The 20,330-nt window shown below is 42.0% G+C and overlaps 1 protein-coding gene across 2 annotated transcripts in view; it reads left to right on the top strand.

Moving 5' to 3' along the window:
• The window catches only part of Galk (N-acetylgalactosamine kinase), a 200,809-nt gene extending 186,579 nt beyond the window's left edge, over positions 1 to 14,230 (top strand). For both annotated transcript variants that reach the window (XM_068383244.1, XM_068383245.1), the window contains exon 8: positions 12,597 to 14,230. In XM_068383244.1, coding sequence (XP_068239345.1) covers positions 12,597 to 12,765 — 169 coding nt within the window. In that variant the 3' untranslated portion in view covers positions 12,766 to 14,230. The remainder of the gene's footprint in view (positions 1 to 12,596) is intronic.
• The last annotated feature ends 6,100 nt before the right edge of the window (positions 14,231 to 20,330 follow it).

The following is a 20,330-nucleotide window of genomic DNA, read 5'->3' as shown; positions in this document are numbered from 1 at the left end:
GGGCTCTTACTCATCATTAGTATCTGACTCTCAAGACTGTCTTTCTGATAGCTTTGGCGTCAGCAAAGAGCATAAGCAAGTTGCAAGGTCTCTTATGTAGTCGCCCATGCTCATGGATGGAAGTAGGTCGCCTTAAGTTTGGTGCTGGACTTTGTGGCCAAAACTCAGAATCCAGTGGCTCATAACCCCAAGTTTGAGTCTTTTTCCATCCCCTCCCTCTGAATGGGGATCAAGAGGAGATGCCCTTTTGTCCCTTGAGGGGTCTGGATGCTACCTAAAGGGGACCCAACACCTCAGGCCTAAGTGTCTGAGACTTTTCCTGCACTGGAAGATCCAAGAAAGAGGTATCAAGGAACACAGCCTCTTTCGGGCTTCGTTAGATGATCTGTAAAGCTTACGCCATGACTGATGAGAAGTTCAAGGTGCCAGCCAGGACCAGAGCTCGTGAAGTTATGGTATTTATTCCACACTCAACACTCACTTTCAGGTAGGCCAGTTGTTGAAGGCAGGCATCTGGAAAAGACAGACAACCCTCACAGCCTTTTATTTGCGATGGTATACCCACAAGTCCCTTGACATCTTTATGCTTGGACCTATGGAGGGTATTCAAGCTGTTGTGTGCAACCAATCCAGCTCCCACATTGAATAACTATGCATCTTGTCTATGGTAACATTTAGACATTAGTCTGAACTGAAAGGTAGCATAACTGGCGCTTCGCCTTCATTCATCTGCTCACTCCCTTAGGGACAAGCAGTCCTAGTATTACATGCTGGTTGGACCAAATGCTAATAAATTTCACTTCTGAGCACCATTTTTTTATGTCCAAAGAAGTATATCTCCCCATCCCCCTATGAGCAGGGGATAGTGAATTTTATACGAACTCATTACATTTTTCCTTCCTTTGTGGGGTTATGTAAGACACACCCTAACTGTGTTGAGTTCTTGTGTTTAGCCCCATCCACCTCTTCTGCCATCTTTCTTTATGCTATCTGTTTGATTACTCACCACGAAGTAAGGGTGTGACAGGGTGCACTTCTTTGGAGTGAGGCAACCAGGGATTCCTCTGTCTAACTGTACAGTACAGCTTAATTAGCTATTGTGAGATGACTTATCATTTGTAAGTAATCACTGTTTTGGGGAGTTTGGCTCACAACCCTGCCAGCTCGTCAACTAACACGTTGCCTGTATCTACTGTGCATTAGGGTATTTTGTTTACGGTCCAGTACAGTACTATAGATACACTACAGTAGGTGTTTTTCAATGAATATTTATCCTACCACAAGGGAAATAGAAAATAAGTAGACCATTTATGAAATTCTATGCAGTAAAATCTTGTGATATATGATGCATTCCTTAAGGTATAGTGGTACTGTTCATTGAACATGAAGTGTGCTTTACACTTACCATACTGTACATTAACTGTACATTCAACATGTAAATTAACTCTCGTAAAAAATGCTGTAATTAGTTACAAATACTAATGGGTTTTTTTTCTCTCTCTCTTATATGTAAGGACAGTATTTACAAAATATGACATTCATAAGTAATTAGTATTTTCCTAACTATGCAAACCTGACTTTTACATAAGAGAATAATAGTAGCGAAACTGGAATATGACACCTAAAAATTATAACAATGTGTCAACATCCGGCCAGTAACTAGTGGCGAATCAGTGGCCCCCAACCCCCGACGGGTCACTGACAAACCACTTTGATAACAGCTGGGACTTTCTAGTTGGTTGGTAATAGTGGGAAAGTATGGGTAAAGGATTCGGGCTTGTATAGTTAGGAAAAATACAAATTATCTCCAAATTTGACATTTATTCCTACACAGATACAAACCCTTGCCCTTTACATAGGAGACTCATCCTTAGGTGGTAGGAAGGCCCCATTCTAAGTGGCTGGAAACTTATCCTGGGATACTCAAAATATGTTCATTTGAGATGCTGAAAGAGTTAAGGCTCCTACCACCATATGCATCAGTGGCTTGGTAATACCAGCAGGTCCACAACCCTGGCATCAAGGGTTCTTCTGAGCCAAATATCTATGTGCTGTAAACCTGGTATATATAAGTGTATGTGATGGGTTTGCCTGAATCAATTCATATGGCGTTCACATATAATTATGGATTTGCCAGATTACGTCACACTCCCCTCATAGGTAGTATGGGGAAAAGACTCTTCTATACCCATGTGCAAAATACATTACAGTAGGTACATACTGGTTGGGGCTTACCTGCATCTAAATCAAGTCCAGCTGGCAAGGTTTTTGAAGCTGTGCCCCAAGAGAGGGGAAGACTAAACGGAAAAGAAAATGCCAGTCATTCTTCACTTCCATCCGAGTCTTACACATAACCTTTGCCCTCGATCCGATGCTAATGGTCCTGTGAGAGGAGCCAAGGTAGCTATACCACCTGCTGTGCAGCTAAAACAGGACGTAAGGCAAAAGTCTAGAGACTTGTGGATCACATCCCGCAGGTAATGGGCAGCAAATGTCTTACTTTTTCACACCCCTTCTTGTAATTCCTGCATCATAAAAATTCTTGTTAAATGCCAAAGTCATTCTCACACCTATGACTTCATGTGCTGACTTGAGTCCTTCCTAAGAAAGAAGGAGAGGGTAGCAAAAGGGTCTTTGTTCTTTGTTACTCTTTTATTCACCCTCCCTGTGCTGACAAAGAGATGTTGTATGTGGCGTAATGGGTTAGGTGATATTTCATCAGTCGTCATTTAATCACCCGACAGATCATCATATGACATTTGACCATTTGTCAAATTATCACCAGACAATTCTTCACTCGACATTTCATCACCAGCACATTTCATCACTAGCACATTTCATCACTATTACATGTCATCAACACGACTTTTCATCACTTATACCTTATTAGATTGTAGTTTATACAATATATTATTCAAAGACAAAATCCAGAAGGAAAGATTTTTCCAAGTGCTCTAAAAAAAACAAAAAAATAATTATGAATTTTCATTCTAAAATTCATATTACCATACTTATATGTGTATATAACTGTAAAAATATAGATGGCATGACTTCAAGCCAAATATCAGAGCAGGATAAACCAGCTAAATATTCTTGGGTCGCCAAACACTGTGAATCTTTCTGTATCTTCAATACCAGACTCATGTAAAAAAATCATGTATTCAAATTTCTTAGGAGCTTCAAAATCTATGGAGAATGATGAACGACCAAGAACATCCAAATTCTTTGTAATTCATTGTAGGATACGCTGAAGACTTGGTTTTCTTTGCTCTCTCATTAGTCTCACTGGATACATTTTGACTTTGACTTCCTATAACTGTCAAGGGTGTTGTACCTTTTCTAGTTGTCAAAAATTCCATTTTTGCTATTGCTGCTCTTGCTTCAATGCCATTTCCATCAGGAAAATTAGAATGTGCTGGGTACGGAAGTGAAATAACACATTCCCTAATTTGGTGATGGTTCTACACTTTTTTCGCTGGTATTCTTTGCATCACCAACGAATAGAACGGTCTTTATTTTCTTTGTGTTTAAATTTCTTGAAGCAAACAGTGTCATTGCTTTAGGTGGTTTTTCCAAAATTACACTTGCCTTCCATGTTGTACAATGAGTATTATTCGTCTGTTTTAAAATGTTTATGAACGTGAAAGCATTTCCTGAATTGTACAATGGTTAGAAAAAAAGTGTTAATATAATTGTGTCATATGATGAAATGAGCAATGATGAACTGTCAAAGTGTTTAACTGTCAAGTGATGCAATGTCTTTGTGATGAAAAGAAGAGTGGTTAAGGGACAAGTGGTTAATTGTCAGGTGATGAAATATCATGTAATGAAATGACGGGTGATGAAAAGTCGTATAGTAGCACCAGTCAAATGGCATGTGTAAGCTTGAGATAGCACATCAGCACCCACACAAGGCACAATAACAACTGATCAGGATCATCAGTTACCTCTCTAAGGCTCGCGATCTGAAAAGATAGAAATATGGAATCAGGGACCCAAGGATTCAGGGTTTTGGCAACTAACTAAGGATGAAGGAGAACGAGACCTTGAATGGGAGATGTTAAAAAAGAGATCATGCAGCTCACCGACTCATTTAGCTGAGGCCAAAGCAAGCAGCAAAACTATTTTAAGGGTGAGGTCCTAATTAAGGCTAACCTCAATAGTTCATGGGGTGCCCCCTTCAGGGAACCCAGTACCTTGACCTTCTAGGGTGGAGGTCTTGTTTCAACTGGGGGGCAGGACTGTTCAAAGCTCCGTATGAGCATAGAAAGCTCAACCGAAGAAGAAATATCTACTCCCTTTAGTCTAAAGACTTGGCTTAAGGTTGAGCAGAGTTTATCCTATTGGGGGTAAAGTAAAAAGTCTACAATTAGTGGAATAGAGGCTCCAAGAGGAGAGACACTCCGTCCACAACAACAACAGCAGATGGCTCATTTGGCTTGATAGAATGGAATATCTGTATAGTTATCCAGACATATCTTGCCGCCCTGCATGCTTCGCGCAAAAAAACTTTTTCTGAGTGGAGATGCTGGATAACCTCCTCGCATGAATCTGAAGGGATTCCACTGCACTGTGGAATATTTGGACGTGTGGTTGGCACAACAAATCAGGGAGAAGAGGGAAATCCCTTGGAGTCTCCACCAGGTGAAGTAGAAGGTCTGGGTACCATTCTACCTTAAGCCCCTTCTGGACCATGAGAGTAAAGTCGAGATTGGGTGTTGCTCGAACTCGATTTAAGACACTTCTTATCAGGCATAGATGTCAAGGCCATCCCGTGGGTATTGGAACACGTCCTCAAGTATTGCTTTCGGACCTGGAATTGGAGAGCAGTAAATTGGGAGCTTGTGGTTCAGAGGTTGCAAACAAATCTATTGTTGGTGAAACCCACAAAGTCAGGATCTCTGCCGCTATCTGAGGACTCGGAGTCCACCGCTTGCATCCTCCTGCTCAATTTATCCACTACTACATTCTTCTTACCTGTAATGAAATGGGCTGTCAGGAAAATCGAGCTGAGATCCGCCCACTTGAGAGTCTGTACAGCAAGTTTGTGAAATTGCTGTGAAACAGTACTGCTTTGTTTATTTATATAGGCCACACTGGTAGTTTGGTCGCTCATCAACACCACCAAGTGACCGGCTAGAAGGGAGCAAAAAAGTTGTAGTGGGAGAAAGCTGCTATCAGCTCTAACGCATTTAAATTGTTTTGGCACTAGTGCTCTGACGAGTGTTATAATACCATGTGCTGATGGGGATGTGCTTCCTAACCTTATTTGGACGGATCTGTGAATAATAAACTCCGAAGGTGATGTTAAGAATAGAGACCCTTCGTAAGGTTTGACCTGTCCAGCCACCATTCTAGATCCTTTTATGCCTCATCCCCTAAAGGCATCAGCGAGAAAAGATGCTCAAGATGTTGAAACCAATGTCCTTTCAACTCCCACAGAAGTTACTGAAGGTGAGGGCGCCTGCATGGCACTAGCTGCTCCAAGGATATTAGATGTCCCAGTAACCTATGCCACTGATGTGCTGGCAGTTGGGACTTTTGAAGGAAGGGGTGTGCTACCTTTCTCAGGTGAGATATCCTGTCCTGAGACAGAAACATCCTTTCGAGGATCGTGTCTGTATCCATTATGAGATGAGAGCCTTTGCATGGGCACTAGTACAGACTACTTTTGATTCACTTTGATCGTGACAAAAGGAATTTGGAAGAATGCGTTTTTTAGGTCTATCGTCACAATAAAATCCAAAGGCCTGATCCCCTGCTTGACCATGGCTGCAGTTTCCATCTTGAGTGGAGTCTGCAGAACAAACTCGTTTAGGGCTGTGAAGTCAATGATGGCTCTTCAGCCTCCAGACGCCCTCTCTAGAAGGAATAGTCGACTGAAGAAGCCTGGGGAGCCATTGTCAACTTCTTAGACAGCGCCCTTCTCCAACATAGCCTGGAAATAATGCCCAAATGGCCAAATCCTTTGCCAATCCCTGGCGATATGATGATGACGTCGCTGATGGTGGAATCTGGAGAGAGAGAGCTGATGAATGGAAGGAAGTACCCGGATTGAAGGATGTCTACCGTCCATCTTTCTGCCACGTGATACCACCACCACCTCCAATTAGACGGAAGGTATCCTCCCACTGGTGGCTTCATGGGAGGATTGCCTCCCTCCAACGGGATCGTCTACATCGACCTTTTCCTCTGCCTCTCAATCGTCCTTGGCCTTGGCTAGCTGAAAAGGGCTGACTCGTTCCTCACTTTAAAATTGATGTCGAAGGTTGAGAATTGTTCCTCTGAGCTGGCTTTCAGGCATGTGTTGATGGAGTTGTAGCTCTAGCCGGACCCAAGGTGGAGGTGGACTGTGGAAGCCGGAAAGAAATGGTTTGATGAAGAAAGGAATCCTGGCTGTCTTTATTCCATCTCTCGGTCATAGCTTCCACCTCCTCTGCTACAAAAAGGGTAGTACCCTTTAGAGAGGCATTATGGAGGATTAAGCCTTCCCAGTGCCCGATGCATTTATAAAAAATGGCAGTCATGGGACGCTTGTAGGGTCGCCATATCCATAGCTTCCATGTTCAATGCCTCTGTAGCTGAGAAGATGATGAATGCTGCTAGATGTTCTGTTGTGACACCTGGAGTCAAAGTGGCAACCATAGGATCCAGAGAATAGGGGGAATGAGAGCCTCGTGCATTTTATAATATTTTCTCTACCTTGTGAATGGTGATGGAATCAGGTGGGTGGATCTCCCTGCCCTCAAGGAGTTCTTCCTTACATCTACCTGAGCATCTACCTTATCTAAATCTTCCATGGCCAGGATTGACCATGGAAGCTCCAGATGAGGTCTAGAGCTGCCAGGTGTCTGACAAAGGCAGTCGATTCCTACTTAACTCCCTTTTAGAGGAGAAGTTAGTACCTCTCCAAGACCATTCACCTTCCAGATACAGAGAAGGACCTGAAGGAAGGTCGAGTCAGATTCTCCCTCCTCTGTTTCCGGAGATTTGGGTTCTCCTGGTTGAGAAGGAATACCTTCCGATTCTTCGGAGTTATAATTGGGGGTCTTCTTTCTTGGAGACCTTACTCGACCAGCCCCGAGAGAGGTCATCATAAAAATGTGAGGGAAGACTAAGATGGGAGGGAAGTGGTCACTGTACCCCTGCCAGACTTTGCTAAGGCTTAAGAGTCCTGGGTCCATTTGGCCATCCGAGGATTAGTCGATTGGGATGACTTGTTCTTTGGCACAGTTTCACAGTTTTCCAGTCCTTGGTTTCTCTGTGACAAGAGACTATTACCAAAAGAGAGAGATGACTGGAATAGCTCTTCTAATTTGAAATCCTAGACTGGCTAGAGACTAGCCTAGGTTTGTCTAGGGCCAGAGCAGGCTGCTGGTTGATGTTATCCTTCTTCCATCTCTTAGGTGAGGGGGAGCGAGTGGAGGTTGTGAACTCTATTGGGGGAATAAAGAGGATAATTATCTGCTTGGGAGATTTCCCTAGGAGACAGAGACTCCTTATGCATCCTAGTTCGAGTATCGCCCCACGGAGGGTTGTTTCATGTGGGTTCCTCTTTTGACACCTTCTATCGTCCAGTTTGGTTAGAACTACTGTACATTATATGCAAATCCGAAAATCTAGGGTCAAACTCTAACGAACTGTAGCCTTAACTACTTTAAGGGCTGGGCTGAGGATGCAACCGTGCTGGAGTGTCTAGGGACGGTGCACCTAGCAAAACTGCGTTTTTTTAACACGTTACTAGGTGAAGTGCTATCTGCAAGTGGCGGGTGCTCAGAAGAACTGCGTTCAGACGAAATGTGTTTTAGTGCATTCAGGTGAAATGCTCTTATAGTAGAGCATCATGGGGAGCCGCATGCAGGAAAAGCATGCTTGGTGGGTGAGGCTTTTCTGGGAGAGGTGTATGCTGGAGGTGCATCTGGGAGAGGCGCATGCTGGAAAAGTGCATCTGGTTAAGGCGTGTCTGTGAGAGGTGCGTGATGGAGAAGCACGTCTGGTTGAGGCTTGTGATGGCGAGTCGTCTCTAAAAGATCCTGAAGACTTTGTTATTATTATTACAATCTAAGTTACAACCCTAGCTGGTAAAGAACAACGATGGAAGAAAAGGCTCACCCAAGATTCTCCTCCAAAGAGGAAGGATCTGGAAGAGGTTGTGTAACAACCTTGTAAGCATGCTCTGGATAGTTAGTATGCTCTGAAGAGTTTAGGAGAATTCCTATGATGGGATAAGGGTCAAGCACTAGCTTGGAAGCCTTCAGTAGAGAAGATGAAGAGCGCTTCCCTTAGGAAAGGCATCTGGGAAAAATATCTCCTCGGAAGTCTCCGAAGGTGGAGATGGTTAGGAGAACACAGCAGGCTTCTTTGATGATACCAAAGGGCCAACATCCTCTGAAGCTGGGGCTGCAAGCTGCCCCTGCTGGTGTCCTGAAGATATGGCCAGCTTCAGCTGCTCCTTGGAAGGCAAACCCTGAAATCCTAGGGAGGGCCACAAAAAGCTTAAGGCGTTATCATACTGAAAAGTAGTAGAAGGCTCCCCATGAGTAAGGGGCCCACCCATTTCGTGAGAGAAACAGAAAGACCCTCCTTCCCAAAGGCTTGTCCTAAGGTTAAGGGCGATTGTTCTTCCTCAATAAGCCTCTGGAGGAAACCAATGGAGAAAAGTCGGAGGGCAGAGTACCATGGATGGAGGAAGGAAGTCAGGCTTTCTTCAACCTTGAGGATGATTATGAGGGAGAAGAGTCCTTCTTAAACTTCTTCTTCCTCCTCCTGTCATACTTCTTCCACTGGGAAGGCAACCACTCCCAACATTCGTTCCAGTGGGAGGCCTGGCTGCAGGAGTGTCCTCTGTTGGCCAGGCATAAGTGGTGAGGATCTGTGTCCCTAGCACTCAAGATGGTACTGTATATTTTAGGCGGCACGCCTGAACACTTCCAAATCTCTGGAGGTATCCTCAAACACATTCGAAGTCACTAGCACGCTGGAAAGAGAGAGAGCGAGAAAAATTAAGTCAACTGGCAAAGTATTCAAGCCAACAAGAACGTCTGTCCTCACTGACGAATGCTCCCAAAGTAGTTTGTGAGTGAGCTAGCGGGGCTGGAGCTTCCTTTCTACGGGTTGGTTACTGACACCTCATTATAATTTTTAACTGCTGTATTCCAACTTTGCTGTTATCATTCTCCTATGTAAAGGACAATGGTTTGTATCCGTGTAGGAACAAAGAAAGTTTAAATGAATGATATAAATCTGGGTAATGTAGATGTCGTGCAGTTACAAACGAATGAACAATGAAAGCAAGTAACAGCAGGACATGAAACGTCTACATGGATGAGTCATCAGTGCTGTAAAGAAGAAATGATTAAAATATGGGTTGGTGTACTGTATCTTACGTGTTTTAATTTTTCATGTGTGAAGTATTACAAGTACATTAATTAAATATTTATACAGTACAATGTTAGATGGTTAATTTTGTACTAACATGTTTAAAAGCTGGAAAAATTTACTGTAAAATATCTTACCATTCTGGTGTTAGGGAAGGAGAATTGTCTACACCATCATCATCACTGTTTTGTGTGAACTCCACTGAGGTTGCTGGAGGAGGGGTCACATTCAAGAGATTCAGGAGCATTTGTGGTTAGAGGAGGAGATGGTTGTTTTACACGAGGGGTGAAGAACATTGTGATGGGTAGCTGCTTTGCCACCTTCATTTCATCCATGATGCTCTTTCAGGCTGAAAAACCCACATCAATGGTATGTATGAACTTAAGGGCATTCACCATTGAAGGGTTATGCTGTAGACTTTTTGTTTTAAATCCTTCTTTATCCATGACATTTCTGCCAACTTTTCAAATGTCATGCCCTTCTATTTGTCAGAGTCATTGGTCTTGTTCTCCTCCTCCTTCCTCACTTGCTGAATGGATTAATTCAGCCAGGTCTTCCTTGGTCAGCTCCATATCATGCCTATCGAGCAACTCCAACTAGTTGGCCTCATCCACTTCCTTGAAGCCTCCGCCAGACGCTTTCTTTGCTAAGGACATAATCTACTTGGTTTGCTGAAAAGCTTTATCAGGACTGAAGCCGGCAAAGTCCTTCACACTCCTTGCCTGCAGACATTTCCAGCAAGCATTCACAGTGTGTGGTTTGACATTATTGAATGATTCCTCAACAACAAACAAACAAACAGTCTGTAGTTGTGAAACTCTTCCAATACTGGATAACAACTTAGCAGGACCCTTATCCATGGGTTCTTGGAGTCGCACAATTACTTGTCTGCTGTAATGGGCCTTGAAGTTCTTAATGACACCCTAGTCCATCAGCTGGATGAATGCAGTGGAGTTGGAAGGAAAGAACACAAATTGCACATAGGACTCACTACATTGATGGAGCATTATTAAAGGTCAGCAGGACCTTAAACTCTAACCCTTTATTCTGCAGGTAGTGCTAAACCTCTGTTATGAAGCAGTATTGTAATGAAGCCAGTTCAGGAAGAGCTTGCTTATTGTCCAAGCCTTCTTTTTGTGCATCTAGTAAATGGGCAGGCTCATGTTGCGGCGTTGGAGTGCACAAGGCTTTGCTGATTTGTAAATAAGGCCAGGCCTAATGTGACGAGTGGCATTTCCGCACAAAATCATCATACGCCTGGGGAAGACAGAAAACGCGCAATTATTACAATTGGGTTTAAAGCAGCTTGTATTATTTCATAAAGTGTAGTAGTAAATATGTATAATTGTTTCAACAAGCGACAAAGAATTCTAGAAAATTATAGTCCTGTATATGCATTTAAATTAGAGAAACCAAAAATATTTACACCATTAGCCTACATGTCTTGGCTGCTTGGAAACTTGGTGCATGGCGTTCCTCTTGGGCAATAAACGTCTTCTGAGGTATCATCCAGAACAAACCTGATAAGCAATAAAAAAATGTATATATTAACACTATACAGTATTGTAATGAATATTAATTAAAATTAAATTTGTACGTCTACGAAAGCTAATTTCCATACATTTACAGTATGTTAAGCATGCATACAGTTCAATATTCTAATTAAGAAAGCAAATAAGACTTTCACATCAATGTTCATAAACTTACCAGTTTCATCCCTATTCCAAACTTGTTCTGGTTTGTACCTCTCCTCCTCAATGATATTGAGAAGCTCTGCTGGGAAAACCATTGGTGCCTCATAGTCCACAGAGCCCGACTCCTTTGTAATTTTCATGTTTTTCAATGAAAAATGCAGTCTAAATTTCTCAAACCAGCCTTTGCTGGCTGGGAAAGGCATATGCAGGGATCTTCACTTGTGGTCAGCTGAGGCTCATTTTGCTTGAAATGGCTGAGTAGAGACTTTGCATTTTCCTAGATGATAATTGAGTCGATAGCTATTCCTATCCAATGCTGGTCCTCAATCCACAAAAACAGGGCATTTTTCAATTCTGATCTTGTCCTTTTCCCTCACCTTTGATATAATCTTTGCATTGTGTCTGACACTTGCCGCCATGGTAGCACAAATCTTTACATTCTTCTTGATGTATATCACGGTACTCTTTTTCAGCCAGAAAAGTTATCTTATCGGTGCATGCAATATCCTTTCCTTGAACTTATCGAGAACTTCTATTTTGTCTTAAAGTCTCATGACCTTCCTCAGCTGCTTAGCAGTTCCTTGAGAAGATAAAGCAGCTCTCTAAGGGGCCATGACATTGATAAGGCAATGAAAGATAACTTGCTGCTTGATAAACACTTGTCGGAGATGCTTTCGTGATGATGGACACTGGGAGAATGATACCAAGTCAGCGAGGGAAGTGGTGTTGTGCATGTAGGGAGCGAACGAAAGGCCAGGTGCAGAGAAGTGCGACTAGTTTGAAAACATTGGGCTGCACGCAGTATTACTAGCCGCGAGTTTGTGAAGATGCGTAGTTTTATTCAAATGTTTTAAGGATCCTTGAACCGCGAATAACCAAATCCGCGAAGATGGAACCCAAAAAGATTGAGGGGTGACTTTAATCATGTACTTGGTATTGGATTCTAACTGATGGGGAATGGTTCCTCTTGGCTAATCTAGTACAATTTCTTTTGAGCAATGCAGATCCTATTAATTTTTTCATCCTTGTGGGAAACAGCTAAGGGGTGTCAGTGGTCCTCTTCACTTCTCCACAGATAAAGTGTTAAACACTTCTAAGGAAGAATTAGAACCTTTCAGTTTTTGTTTGAGGGGACTTCCAACCCTCCAAATAGTGAGTCTCCTTAATTAAAGGACAAGGGTTTGTAAGCTGTGTAGTAACAAATAACAAATTTTCACAGTAATGTAATTTGAATTTTTCGCAACTATACAAACCTGAGTCCTCTAATCTAACTTCCCTCCTCAACCACTTCTCTAAGTCTTGGGCCAAAGAATCAAAATTGAGTCTTTTCTGACTGGGGGTGGTGGGGGTTCTCCCCCTGCACCTTCACCAATCAGATAACTGGTCGTTATCCAATTCAACGACTAATTCCAGCTCGTGCTGAAGTAATCTCCTTAATCAAAGGACTTGGATTTGTATTGCTGTGAAAAATGTAAATTACTTTGAAAATTTTCTTATTTCTGCTAACCACCTATTTTGTTTCAGATGGGGTGGATGCATGGTTGCTATGGTCAAAGAAGAGATGGCTGACGAGTACAAGAAACTATTAGTAAAAGACTACTTCAGTCACGAACCAACTGCTAACAATAAGGATATAAGCTCTATACTTTTCAGCTCTCATCCCAGCCCTGGAGCTTGTATTTATGAGTTTTAGAGTAATTATTTTAATTTTTTAAACAGACTTTTGTAATTTTAAGGATACTTTTTATTTCTTTCTTATGAAATCAGATATTTCATTTCATTATATTTCTGGTCAGTTTTCAATTTAAATGTTGAATTGTATTTGATAATCTGAAATATGGAAGCTTAAGATCTTTAACATTATGTATTGGGATCATATTGAGATTATAGTTTTGATTGATTTGTTTGAGAGTTCCATAGCATATAATATGAAATTTTAGATTTTTCTCCTGTGATGTATAATGATGTGTTTTTAGTACAATACTAACAAGCCAACAGTAACTGAGAAATGAGCCAGTCAATGTAGTAATATAACATGGTGTTACATTATGTACTGTACCTGAAAAATGTGTTACAAATTCTCAGAGGGTGCCATTGAAGATAAAAACTTAGTAAGGATATATTTTAACTAAAAAGAACATTTAATATGCTTTATTATTGTTAGGAGTTCACATCATTTCCCTTTTGTTTTTGGAAGATTTTGAACAAGTCTGCAAGCAATTGCACATCCATTTTAATTGTTTGGTAAAAGAATTATCAATCACTTTTTAAGGTGAATCATGGATCAGTACTTCTATGTGCACACTGTTATAAAATGTTACCTGCTCCAATTTGTGACCTATTTGATATTTATGTTATGCCCATAATAACATGGAGCCACATTTTCTATGATTATGAAGAAATACAATTGTTTTCTTTAGCAATTACTAGTAAATAATATATGGTGAATGAAAGAATGGTGCTAAGTCTTTTTTTCATATTTCAGTGAATATTCTTTAGTTATGATTACTGGAACCCTGTTTTTCTTCATTATTTATGAAATTCTTAATTTCAGTGGAGGTGGTGGATAGGAAGCAACAAATTTTAAAAAAACAATAAATTAATTTTAGCAGAGGTAGTGAACAACAGTGCTAGCAAAATAAGTAACAAAAAATGTACATTACAGTCATTTCAAACTCGTTTCTTCAGAAATCTTGATGATATATTAATTTCATATTCTCATTATTGTAAATGTTTTATGAAAATACACAAACCTTTTTACTTTGTTACCATCTTGTCTCAGGCCATGGACAAATTCTAGCTTTAAGTCAAGGTAATTATATATTTCTATTGTAGTAAAGATTTTAAGGGTATAACATTTTCATCTCTATGATATGCAGTCCCATATAACCTGCTTCACAGCCATATGAATATACTGTATATAGTATTCTTACATAATGTAGTCATTGTATTTAGAAAGATGAATATTTCAAAATAACACAGGGATATTATGTGCAATATAGATTTTTCTGAGGTTCCTGTAATTCCTCAAATTTTGATGTAAAGCAACAACATGAATGTTAGTATTTTCTAAAAAGTAATTTTTAATAATACTGTTCAAAAAACATTTAACACGTGCTCTATGTACCTACAGGTGCCAGTAAACTTAAAGAGTATTATGGAAATTTAATTTTCCTATCACTCTTGCTTGTATATTAAATTAGTTTTAAAATTGGTCTGCCTTGATGACGGGAAGGTGTAGTACTGTCAGTGCTCCTCACATGGTGTAGTACAGCCATTACACAAAGATCTCTCGCAGCATTTATCTGCCCCTAGCTGCAATTTGTTTATATCCTTCTATTTTACATCGGTTCCCACTTTATAACTTCTATATAGCTGTCCAACCTCTTGTAACATTTTCTTTATAAGGAAACTGTAGGGTTTTCCCAATTGCACTTGGGTGCCAAATGATTTCACACGTGTCCCAGTGTCGGCTATACAGATCAAAATCATAAATGCAATAAAACTGGTCAGCGTCAAAACTTCTAGATTCTAGATTAAGGATGATAATCTCCAGTACTTAAAACATCCACTATATATGCTCATAACCAGGTACTTTAGCTCTTTTTGATAGAATTAGTTCTGTCTTCTTTCAGTTATGAAGTCTTACCTGTAGGCAAATTGTAATGATGTACAGTACATGTGTTACTGCATCTCTGCTAGTGACACTGCCATTACCATCTAGTTGGCCAGGTATATTTTCTTTCCTAATCTTAAACCACTATTGTAGGCCCATGCTACACCTGGTTTGAGGGCATCCATAAAAATCTGAAGAGTAGCAGACAGGCTGAAACACAGCTTAAGTGGAAATACTTTCCCTCCCCAAATCAAGCAGAAATATTACTCTAGTGCTGGGTATATTGGGATGTGAAAGTATACATCCTTTACAAAGTATGGGTTCCCCATTTTTCTAATGAAATGACAAACTGAAGTTAGGATCACCCTTCTAAAAAGTGTGTACTGCAGAAAACTGTCCAATGGACTGAGATTGATAATAGGTCATTAAACTCCTGTCATCTTGTGAACTTGGGTGCTGCGTCAGAAATTTTGAATTTGTGGCCATTGTTTAGATAGTGTAGAAGAAAACAAACATATAAAAAGAAAATTTATACATAAACTGGAACCAGGATAATGATCTGATTATGCACTATCCTTTCTATAAGATATATATAGGCTTATAAGCACAATAGACACAAAGTAAAAAAAAAAAAAACTACCTTCCAACAGCACACCAGGGTCGGATATGTGAGCATGCACACAGCAGCCAATCATCGAGTTGTGGGAACTGTGAAATGCAAAGTTTTACTGTACATGAGGAGTTTTGTGAGAGAGAGATGATTATGACCTTAGTTGCCAGAGAGAGAGAGAGAGAGAGATTTTTTTCATAAACTAGGGGATGGCTACTGACAGTAATTTGAAGGATTACGTAACGTAAAGTACAAGTATAAAGAAAGAATTAATAAATAAAGGAGTCGTATGGAATATTATCAACAAAATCGAGTAGAAATAGGGGGTGTTGCAGTTCTGCAATGCATATACATGAGCCACCATAGACAACGCATACCTCATTTTTGAATGCTTATAACCTTTCAGAGAGTCCAAAGAGCAACTGTATGGCATCAAATGGTAGCGGGAGTGACTCAAGTTAGGTCATGTCTCTCTCTAAATGGAACTCAATGTCTGTCCCTGATAACTAATGTCACTCACAATTCTGCCTCTAATTGTTGGCATTATCTCTAGAACTTCTGGAAACAAGCCCCCAATGGAAGATTAAGAGAGAGGGGGAAATATAATCCTCACTTCCCTCTGACTCCATATCAGGTAATATCTTTAGCAGGCCTTCTTCCATATGAATAGTATTATTATTATTATTATTATTACTATCCAAGCTACAACCCTAGTTGGAAAAGCAAGATGCTATAAGACCAAGGGCTCCAACAGGGAAAAATAGCCCAGTGAGGAAAGGAAATAAATGAATGATGAGAATAAATTAACAATATATCATTCTAAAAACAGTAACAACATCAAAACAGATATGTCCTATATAAACTATTAACAACGTCAAAAACAGATATGTCATATATAAACTATAAAAAGACTCATGTCAGCATGGTCAACATGAAAACATTTGCTCCAACTTTGAATTTTTGAAGTTCCACTGATTCAACTACCCGATTAGGAAGATCATTCCACAACTTGGTAACAGCTGGAACAAAACTTCTAATATACTGTGTAGTATTGAGCCTCATGATGGAGAAGGCTTGGCTATTAGAATTAACTGCCTCCCTAGTATTACGAACAGGATAGAATTGTCCAGGGGATCTGAATGTATGACACACTATAGCAGGTTTCTGCCTGAGTTCAATTAAAAAATTCAAAGGTTCTTTATGAGTGGTAGAAGCAAGGGAGAGGTCACCATATTAACACAACATCCAAGAGAAAATATGTACAGTACACATAAGCAAGCATAGATTAGGAAGATAACATGCATTGGGTACTGATGATTCAGCAGGTAGAAATATCTCCCACCAAACTCCTCATCTTTAGCTCACATTGACATTATGGTTGTGGAAAGTGATTGAAATTTTTGCAGTGAGTATTACGCAATCTCCAGGCCCACAAGGTGCTAGTCTGATTTTTCCATGAGGCTACCATAATAATGGTTTTCCAAAGCTCTGTAATAGATATGACATGTCCAAATCAGGTAGCTCTAAGGTATTTATCAGGTTTATCCTTTATACAGTACCAAGTGGCAATACAGAAGTTATGTAGATGGTTAAAAAAAAATATCCAAAGGAAAATTTACTTTTTTGGGCTCAAGCCATGTCGTCCTGATGGAAGGTTCCTTCAGTAGCTTCCTAAGGGTATATTTAACTACAGTGGATATTCCCAGAGAATTAAACTAAAGGTTATCACAGAATTCTAACTTCTGGTGCGAGTACCCTAAAGGTTTCCCTCTAGGATATCGTATATCAACAGGGGACGCATGTATTAACACGCCACATAGCTATCTGCACCCCATATAAAGTTAACACTTCGATATGGAAAGGTGGCTGAGTAACTGAGGAGCCGTTCCAAAGTTACTCTCATCCGTGGCTACTTTTGGTACTCGAGACGTAAACAAACGGGCGCCATTGTTAAATGACGTCACGTCCGTCTTATTCCTCTGTTGTAGTTCCTACCTGCAGCTGGCTTTTTCCCAAGTGACTTTTTTATCTGTGTTCATCTTCGCCATGTCTCAGCCCTCAGCCTCGCCTCCTTCTGGAAAGTTGAGTACCAGGTCCTAGTATTGTTTAAATAAGCTCTGGCCCTAAAGTAACTTCTACTTTTCGTAAAATATTGTGTTTTGTGGCAGAGCTGTACCAAGACCGGATGCGCCATTTTATGGCACCGCTGTTCATGTCGCATGCTTTATTTAATTAGCCAGAACAGCCTTCTCCGGTCCTTTAACTAATTAATATCATTAGTTATTTAGCCTTCATAGCTAGGAAGTAATTATATTATGCGTTAGCGCTTATTAGGCAACCGATGTTTGCCGACCCCATACTAGATCGCTGGCCTAGCCCCTAGACCTGATAGCCTATTGCTCATATTGCTGCATGATATAATAAGTGTTTCTATTTAAGTTATGAAGAGTTAGGCATTTAAACATACTAGTTACTGTGCTGAACATGTGCTTCGCCTTCGAGGGACCATACAAGGGACCGTGTTGGTCTGTGCACCACACTCCCCTAACCTAACCCTGGGACCCTTGTATGCTTCCTAAATCCCCCTTTACCTACGGGTAATTCCCTCTGGGTAGCCTAGCCTCTCCCTTATTTAATATTTGGGAGAATCTTGTCTTCACCCAGAGTATATATCACTCATATCAGCCCACCCTAAGGGAATAAACCCCCCTTAGGGTCGTGTCTGAGACCTTAGGAAGGGCTCTGCTCTTCCCCAGTTTGCACTTGGTTGGGACACCCCTTCCTCCCTGCAACCTAGCGATGTGTCTTCCAGCCCTCCCTAACCTAGGAGAATGGTTCTCCTGGTTTAGGTTAGGCTATGGGGGGAGATTCTGCTTTATTATAGTTTAGGACAGTACACCAGTGCTGTACCTGATCAAGGCTAACCTACCCTAGGCTGGGGAGCGTTCTCCCTAGCCTTGGTGGCCTACCTCATACAGAGTCTCCCCACACTAAGAAGACCCCTAACCCCCCCCCCCTCTATCTCTTGTGTAGGCCTGCCTACACACCCCTGTCCGCTGTCCTACAACTCCTCCCTTGGGTGGAGTGGTAGGGTTGGCTTTGCTCCTCTGCTGAGCTGGCCACTCTGGTACACTTCCCCTTCATACTAGGCTATGGGGGTGGTTGCCGGCAGAGGATTCCCCCTCTTTGAGTGCTCTCTATCTCTCCCTTGGGTTACCTCAGGCTCCCGGCTGCCTGCCGGCCCCCTGCCGCCGGATGATAGACGTATCCACACCTATCATGAGCGCACTCCTTCCAGAGGGAAGCCGGCGGGGTATAGGATATTATCCTTCCCTTCCCTCCTTACCTTTCCCTCTCTCTTTATGGTGCCGGTTCCTTGCCGCCTCTACTGCCGGCGATAGCCGCCGCCACCCTAGGTGACCTCTATTCATAAGCTACCCCCCCCCCTACTAGGGTGACAGCCTGCCGACTGCCGGAGGCTGCCGCCCTCCGCCGGCCTACCGCCGACGTCCCGGGTATCTACCCCATTCTTTTCCCCCAGGATTACCTGGCGGCAGCCTGCCGACTGCCGGAGTCTGCCGCCCCCTTATCTGCCGGCATTGATTGCCGACATTCTAGGTATCCGCTCTATTCATCTTATGAATTGAACAAACGCTCACCATACCGTCAGCCCGCCGCCCTGCCGCGACCCGCCACTGTGCCGTCGGTCGCCCCCTTGGTGTCTTCCATCTAGATCGCTCAGTGTGTTCTCCTAGATGTTTTCAGCTTGCAGGACCGGTCTCCGGCTTGCCACCGGCCTGCCAGCACCTCCCTATGAGGCGCTAAAGGACATGCACCCCTTCCCCGGCTGCCGGCACACGCTTGGCAGTCAATCCGATGCAGCCGGATAGCCTGGCCACCTCCCTGTTGGTATTGATATACTGTACCCTCTAATATAGTGACTATGCTGTACGGTTGCACGGTACAACAATTCCAGCATACTCTGTGCTTCCCAGTGCAGTCTCTTGCTGGAACCTACCCATTACCAAGGGGGTTTGTCCTATTTTCCCCCTCTCCCTCACTAGGTTCTGAGTGGTCTCAGATCCCTTTTCCACTCTGTGGACGATTCCTTTAGAAGGAGGCCTAACTTGGCTCATCCATTCGGATTTCTCCCTCCTTTGGAACCCTCGGGTCCTAGGGAATTGCCTACAGATAAGGTTACGGTAACCGGCTGGACGGGATTCACAAGTATGTGTCTACCTACTTTCTTTCCCGCTCATCTATCCTGAGCATATAATTAATATGCTATATTACAGATTAAGTTATTCTTAAGCCTAGAGTAATGTAAGTCATTCTTATGCCTTCCATGTACTCATGTTCTCTTTCTTTTACAGGAGGAGTATATGAAGTGCGAGAGCAACTTCTGTGGAGTTAAACGCCCGGACTTCTACGGGCACAAGGCGTGCCGGACCCATGCCTCCTGCGTCGCCAAGAGAGGCGACCTTAAATACTGGTATCCGCAGAACGCTGATCATGAATGACAGAGGCAAGGGACAGCGAAAATACCCTGGCTAGCAGGACAATGTCTTAGAGATTGACTTTACAATACAAAATGTTTAAAAGCCACTCATGGATGATGGAGAAAAGGGACAGCGACAATGCCCTAGCTAGCTGGACGATGCCTTAAAGACAGACCAAACCACACAAGAAGTTCAAAGGTGATCCTGAATATCAGTAGCACTGCCCTAGCTAGAAAGACAATGCCTGCGAGTCTGAAAAAACAATACAAGAAGGTTATAGTCCGTTCGTAAAACACCGAAGCAGGGGACAATGACAATGCCCTAGGACAATGCCTTAGAGACTGACAAAACAGCAGAAGAAGTTTAAACGCCGCTCATGAGTTACAGAGGCGGGAGACAGCGACAATGCCCCAGCTAGCAGGGCAATGCCGCAGAGACTGACTAAACAATACAAAAAGTTTAAAGGCCACTCATGGATGACAAAGTGCAAGGGACAATGACAATGCCCTAGATAGCAGAACAATGTCTTACAG

Source organism: Palaemon carinicauda, chromosome 11 (genome assembly GCF_036898095.1).
Source record: "Palaemon carinicauda isolate YSFRI2023 chromosome 11, ASM3689809v2, whole genome shotgun sequence".
NCBI classification, from domain to species: Eukaryota; Metazoa; Arthropoda; class Malacostraca; order Decapoda; family Palaemonidae; genus Palaemon; species Palaemon carinicauda.
This window is presented reverse-complemented; position numbering and strand designations above follow the sequence as displayed.